Source organism: Neopelma chrysocephalum, unplaced genomic scaffold (genome assembly GCF_003984885.1).
Source record: "Neopelma chrysocephalum unplaced genomic scaffold, ASM398488v2 Primary Assembly neopelma1_170, whole genome shotgun sequence".
NCBI lineage: Eukaryota > Metazoa > Chordata > Aves > Passeriformes > Pipridae > Neopelma > Neopelma chrysocephalum.
Genome location: NW_020897832.1, coordinates 29,118 through 36,186, shown reverse-complemented (window position 1 = coordinate 36,186; position 7,069 = coordinate 29,118). Strand labels below are relative to the sequence as shown.

Here is a 7,069-nt window from a genome sequence, read left to right as displayed (position 1 = left end):
GGGTGTGGGAACATCCCTGGCACTCGGTGCAACGTCTCCTCTGTCATCACCACCACGGGGTTTTATTATCTCCGTGTGCAGGCCAGGGCTGGGCACAACAAATCCTGTCTGTCCACTGAGGTCAAAGTGGATCCTCTGAAAACCAGTAAGGAAACGTGTTTTCTTAAATTTTCCTTTCTCAACATCTGGCCCCCAGTGTCGTTATTACTTCCAGGAGGATGGAGAGGGACTGGGGACAAGGGGTGGAGGGACAGGACACAGGGAATGGCTTCAAACTGCCAGAGGGCAGGGAGAGATGGGATATTGGGAAGGAATTCCTGGCTGGGAGGGTGGGGAGGCCCTGGCCCAGGTTGCCCAGAGAGGCTGCCCCTGGATCCCTGGAAGTGTCCAAGGCCAGGCTGGACGGGAAAATAATCAAAATATTTCTCAGGACTTTACCCAGAAACTCAAGGTAAAGGTATGAAGTTGGACTTTTAAATATGTGCTTCTTAAAAATTATCACAGGTTTCAATGACAGCGTTTTCTGCAATATTTTTTAAGTCGTATTTTTAATCTTGCTTTTGTTTTTAAGATGAAATTGGCCCTCCTGGGGTAAAGCTGGACATCAGTGACACTTTGCTCCATATCCAGATTTCTCCTCCGGGGGGACCCGAGGGTGAAACCATGAGGAACAATTATGTCCTGTCCTACCGGATTCTCTACTGGAAGAATTCATCAAATGATGAGGTTTGAGCTGGTTGACAAATTTTGTGCACAGCCACGAGTGTTTATGACGTAAATCCTGAGTTTGAATTCTCCTCAAGAAACTTCTTTTCAAGAGAGGCACAGATATGATGGATCAGTCTGAAAAAAAGACAATTTGTTGTTTTTTTTCTGAAAGATTCTTTTAAAAATCTGATCACGATGATTTTATCACACAGTGGGTGAGATTTTAATCTCTTTCCCTGGATGGGGCCGTGTTTGATGTTAGCTGGGGTGTAAAAGCTCTGTGCATCATAAAACCATGAAGTCCTGTGTGCTTTTAGCTCACAGTTTAATGGGTCTTTCCATATTTAAATACTTCTTACAGTAAAATATTTTACAGCAGTGGCTAAAAGGTGGAGGAAGAGAAGGAAACCAACTGCAGCAGGAGGAAGTTTCCTGTTGCGCAGAGCTCGGAGCTGTGAAGTTCCACGGTGGTGGAAGCAGTTGGTTCCTGAATTTTCCTTGGGAGATAATTGGGTGGTTCCTTTTATTTGCTTTAATCTGAGTGCCCAGGGAGGTGCTGGAGTCACCAGTGTCCCAGAGGCACCTGGGGGTGGTTCAGGGACATGGTTTAGGGGACCTGGTTCAGGGGTGCTGGGTGACAGCGGGACGGGATGAGCCTGGAGGTCTCTTCCAGCCTCGATGGTTCTGGGATTCCGTGGTTGCAATGACATTGTGCAGAATTACTTCTTCATCAAAATTCTCACCTACCTAAGTGATTCTTGTGCTGTTCATGTGCACCTTATTCTCCCATTTTTGGCTTTCCAGCAGGAGGCCAAAGCGAAGGAGACAAAACAAACGGTGGCGACAATCCCCGACCTGGAGCCCCAGAGCTGGTACTGTGTGAAAGCCCAGGCCTTGTCGGAGGCTTACAACAAGAGCAGTGTTTACAGCCAGGAGGAGTGCATCCAGACCCCTGCAGGTAGGGGAAGCTTGGGAACTGGTCCCCCTCTGCCAGTGGGATTGTTGACCCTTCACGGGCCTTTGCAGCTCTCACGAGTTAAAAACTCTGGGCAGGAAGAGCTCACACCTCGCTGGGCAGAGAGCTTGAACTCCCAGTGCCTGTAAGATGTTTTTAGGAATCACTAAATGCCGTGTTTTCAGGAATATTTTATGCTTGGAATGTTCACAGTTCTCCTGTGAACGAATTCAGTTTTTAACAAATGCTGTGCTACAGAGTAGGGAGACAAATCATCTGGCTCCTTAGAGCCCAGAGCTCACCCTGGTGCCAAGGGAGGCTGGGTGGATTAACACTCCCCCAGAACAGAGGAGCAAGTTTTATGGTGAAGATAATTGGCCAAATTAAATTTTATTAACACTAGAAAAATTGCTACATATCCAAACTGTTTAAGAAAATGTAATAACAGTAATACTCCAGCACATTGCAAGCCTTTAGGATTCATTTATATTGTGGTCCTGCTTTGTCTTTATCAAGCCTTAAACAACCCAAATGTTGCTTTTTTTACCTTCATTAGATAAATTCTTTAATCTATTTTGCTAGTTAGTAGTCTTCCCATATCCTTCTATTTTAATGAGCTTATTTAAGCCCAAGCAGCACATTCAAGGCAGATCATGCCCTGCCTTTCCCACATGTTCTTACATCCCAGCGTGGAAATCTTTCATTCTTTGGTCACAAAAAAAGAGACCTGATTGTCTATAATTCTGATTATTTGTAGAGTGTCTCTTGATATCTATTAATTTTAGTATGTTCAAACGTGCTTCAGTTTATTACAGGTAGTCAGAGAATCACAGAATGGTTTGGGTTGGAAGGACCTTAAAGCCCATCCAACCTCGATTGTTCTGTGTTCTTGTGTTTGATAATTTTTTTCAGTAAAATTCTCTAAGGTATTGGAATAGCAGCAGTTTTTCATGTGATGATCCTGCAGCAGGTTTGGAGCTGATCTGTTCTTTAACCCTTGGTGCTTACAAATACCTGGACTGAAAGGGTTTTATTACGAATACCTGGACTGAATGGGTTTTATTCCTCTCTTTAGAGAAAGCTTTCCCCCTGATCATTTTAGCCACGTTCATGGCTGCCCTGTTTGCTGTCCTGCTCGTGGCCCTGCCCCTGGTGTTTGTGCTCTACCAGGCCTACAGCAAAATCAAGTATGTGTTCTTCCCATCCTGCCAACCTCCGCTGAACATCGAGGTGAGCTGACACTCCTCTTTCACTGAACAGATTATTCTGGGGAAAATGAACCAGAAAGTGTTGTGGACAGGGGTTTCTCTGTTATCCTGGTCTTATGGGAACACCTGGGGTCTTATGGGAACGCCAGGATTGACTGTAGAGGTTTTGACAATGGTTCTCCACAAAGGCAGGGATTGCCTCCAGTTTCCACCTCCAGTTTCCAGATTTTCCTTCATTTCTTGTGTGGCCTCCTAAGGCTCTAATCCATGAAATATTGCAGTTCTGTAGGTGATTGGCAACCGTGAGCATAGCAAATGAGATGTGGTTAATGTTTGAGTTGTTTAGTGTTTGACTGTATGAATGGGATGATGAGGTGGGGTCGGGCTCTGCTCCCAGGGAACAAGGGACAGGAGGAGAGGGAACGGCCTCAGGCTGTGCCAGGGGAGGCTCAGGTTGGCCAGGAGGAGGAATTTCCTGCTGGAAAGGGTGGTGAGGCCTTGGCAGGGGCTGCCCAGGGAGGTTTGGAGTGCCCAGCCCTGGAGGTGTCCCAGGAAGGCCTGGCCGTGGCACTCAGTGCTCTGGGCTGGGGGACAAGGTGGGGATGGGGCACAGGGGGGATCCATGAGCTGGGAGGGGTATTCCAACCTCAGTGATCCTGGGATTCTGTGAACTGAACTTCATCCTAATTTTGAGTTGTTGAACTTGGGTAACAAATGGCCTGTTAGAGGCAGAAAACCTCATGATGCTACTCAGCATGATCACAGAATCCCAGAGTGGTTTGGGTTGGGAGGGACCTTGAAGCTCATCTAATTCCCACCCCCTGCCACAGGCAGGGACACCTTCCACCAGCCCAGGTTGCTCCAAGCCCCGTCCAACCTGGCCTTGGACACTTCCAGGGATCCAGGGGCAGCCACAGCTTCTCTGGGCAACCTGGGCCAGGGCCTCCCCACCCTCCCAACCAGGAATTCCTTCCCAATCACCACCCTCACAGTAAAGAATCCGATAAACCAGATTTGTACAGCTGTGGTGTTAAGCAGAATCATTATTTAAATTATTTAAACCATTATATAAATATTGTGTGTGAATGTTCACCCCTCCCTTTTCTCCTTCTCTTTTCTCAGGGGTTTGGAGGAGAGCTCTGCACCAGCCCTTATCTGTCAACTCCAGAAGAACCAATAGAGAATTATTCTATAATTGACTCTATGATCACAAATGAAGGAAATCAGATCGACTGCAAAGGCTACAAACATTCCAAACAGAGCAGTCGGGACTCAGGGAATTACTCCAACGACGACAACACGTCAGGGAGCAAAGGCTCGGCAGAAACTCTGGAAAAGGAGATAGTGTAACCCTGAGGACAATAAAATTCCTCTGTGGGGCTGGCACTTTGATAAAACCTCTTCATGAGGAAGACACTGTGACTGTCGGGCTCGTTGCCTTTGGGTTTCCAGATCTGCACTTTGTTGGTTGGTTGGAATCACCGCGAGTCACACGATGGACTCATCGTCCCTTGCACTGATGTGGGGAAACATCCACCTTCTGCGTGGATCTGGACACTCTCTGTACTTGAAGCTGATGATCAGCAGAGCCCTCGTGTCCCACAGGAGGGTTTGTGTCTCTCTGTCTCTCACAGAGGGTTGTGTCGAGCCCGGCGCGTGCCAGGCCGTCGCCGCCGCTCCCGGCGTTGACTCTCCCAAATGTTTACACAGGCAGGAGGAAATCCATGCTGGATACAATCCTAAGGACTTCTTGGACATTCTCTTCCAGCCCCTCAGGGGCAGTGCTTGTTGGTTCAGCAGGTCCAGAACGAAGTGCCAAGACACCAAAGGTTGAGTCAGTGAAGGGCTTCTGGGGCTCCGTGTGGGATTCCCACTTCCTTGTCCATGTCCATGTATCCTACTCCCCGTTCCTGGAAGTGCCCAAGGCCGGGTGGGACGTTGCTCTGAGCAGCCTGGGCTGGTGGAAGGTGTCCCAGCCCATGGCAGGAGGTGGGGCTGGATGGGCTTTAAGGTCCCTCCCAGCCCAGGCCAGTCTGGGATTCCGTGGTTCCCCCTGTGTGCTTCTCCCACTCATGGTTATCCAGGCAGGGATTGGGATGGGAAGAGGCAGAAAGGAGCTTCCCTGGGCTGTCAAGGGAAATGTCCTGGTAGAATCTCTTTGCTTGGGTCCAGTTGTTTTGGATTCAGGACAAAAGCCCCAGCAAAGGTCCAGGGCTGTGCTGTGCAGGAGCTCCCTGGGGGCTGCAGATGAGGAGGCACAGTGGGAGGCACAATCCTGATTAATTAATCCCCCTCCCATTCCTACATAACCAAAAGTGCAAAATATTTACTTCCAAATGGATTTCATTTGGAAACAAAAATCTCCTAAAAAGGATGTAACTTATTTCTGTAATTATGAGGAGCCAAGGCGAATTTAGAAAATGCCTTTTAAGGGTGTTTGTCACTCAGAGCTTTTCCAGCTCAGTCTTGTCTTGCCAACAGACTTTTCTGTGTACAAATGATCAGGATGTGCTCCAATAACATTTCAATTTACATATCACTGTCTGCTGGAGTTAATTTTTTTAAGTAGCTTATTTTTTTATGAAGAAATCGCTTTGGATTGAGCTGGGTTTGAGCATCATGTGGACTTTTGTTTATTCTGACAAGGAACTCTTTGTGTTTATATATCTTTTTTTTTTTAATTTTGAAGACGTTGCCTAACTTTATAAATTTAATGCCCTTGTGTTCATTGAAGAACATAATAAATTTTGCACATTTATTTCTTTATCCCTTTCTTGGTTCTGTGTGTTTTTGATGAAGCTGCGCCGTGGAAGTTCCCAGGAGTCCTCAGTTGTCCTTCCTGAAAAACCCAATGTGAAGGATATCACAGAATATCATTTTATAGGATATAATAGAACATGATGTCACAAAATATCATACTATAGAAATTAATGTTGGGAGTGTTGCATGATTTGGACAAATTCTATTTAATGTGGAGGGTTTCACTGTCAGATTTCAAAGCAAAGCAAGCAAAAGTTTCTGAAATAGGCAGAATAATTTCCAGGCAGTGCATGTTTTTTTTGGGAATGTAGAACCAAAGAGATGCTAAGGAATATATATTTATACTATGAAGTTTGGTAATGAGATGAGTTACAGAAAATCTTGTTTCAGCTCCTTTAGTGTGGCCAGAAGAAGCAAAAGCAGAGCTGTGAGATGGAAACACTCATTGATACATTTGACACTTAAACTGGAAAATTCAGTTCCTAAACACCTGAGGCAACTTCTTTCTGATTTGTCTTAGATGAACCCAGGAATACTTGGGAAAGAACTTAAAATTTTACAAATCACTCCCCAGAGCACTTTATTGTCGTGCATGAAGGAACTTGGTTTCAGTGGATTTTGTTCCATTCCCAAAGTCCTCCTGAAAATGCAGCCCTTGGAGTGCTTTTCTTCTTCCCAACAGGATGATCTCGGAGGTCTTTTCCAGCCTGAATGATTCTGGGATTCTCTTCCTGAATTTATGCAGTGGGGTGAGATCCAGCCCCGTGGAAAACTGAACCCTTTCAGCTGGACAATGTGGAGTTGGGTTTGTCCTGAGGGTGGAATCACCAGCAGGTTCATCCAAGTCCATGTTTTTAAAGCCAACCCCTTCCCCCCGTTGGTTGTGTGGGATAATTGGGATCCAGCTGCAGCCTCAGTGGGGGGGAGGAGGAGGCAGAAATTCCCCATCCTGGGATTGAGAGCTGAAAGGAAACCAACATCTGGGAATCATTTTCCATGTTTGGTCCCAGATTCTGTGACTTTCCCATGACTCCTGCTTTTGGAGTGGGTTTTGTTGCTGGGTTTTATTAGGGTTTATTTATTTATTTGTAATTTATTGGGAGGGGTATTTATAATTTATTAAGGTTTATTTATAGTCTACTATGGTTTGTTTGTTTATAATTTATTAGAGGTTATTTATGTATTTATTATCTACTAGGTTTTATTATTCAGGCTCATCCACTTGATGAGTAAGAACATAGAGCTAAATCCATAGTAGAGAACCCCCTGGGTGGTAAATCCATGTGGGCTGTTGGATCATTTTCCTGGGGATGCTTTGCTGAGGGATGATTGTGCAGAGAATGTGACTGTGCTTTGCACTGACACAATGTATTTGTATTTATTTATCTTCTCATGTTAAAATTATATTTTAAAATTCATTTATTATACTATTTATATT

General features: G+C 45.5%; 1 protein-coding gene across 1 annotated transcript in view; it reads left to right on the top strand.

Annotated features, from left to right (window-relative positions):
• Window positions 1-4,858, top strand: part of IFNAR1 (interferon alpha and beta receptor subunit 1) — a 9,603-nt gene extending 4,745 nt beyond the window's left edge. The window contains exons 4-8 of the mRNA XM_027701848.1: window positions 5-145; window positions 572-726; window positions 1,513-1,666; window positions 2,739-2,893; window positions 3,994-4,858. Of these exons, the coding sequence (XP_027557649.1) occupies window positions 5-145; window positions 572-726; window positions 1,513-1,666; window positions 2,739-2,893; window positions 3,994-4,221 (833 nt within the window). The 3' untranslated portion in view covers window positions 4,222-4,858. The remainder of the gene's footprint in view (window positions 1-4; window positions 146-571; window positions 727-1,512; window positions 1,667-2,738; window positions 2,894-3,993) is intronic.
• The last annotated feature ends 2,211 nt before the right edge of the window (window positions 4,859-7,069 follow it).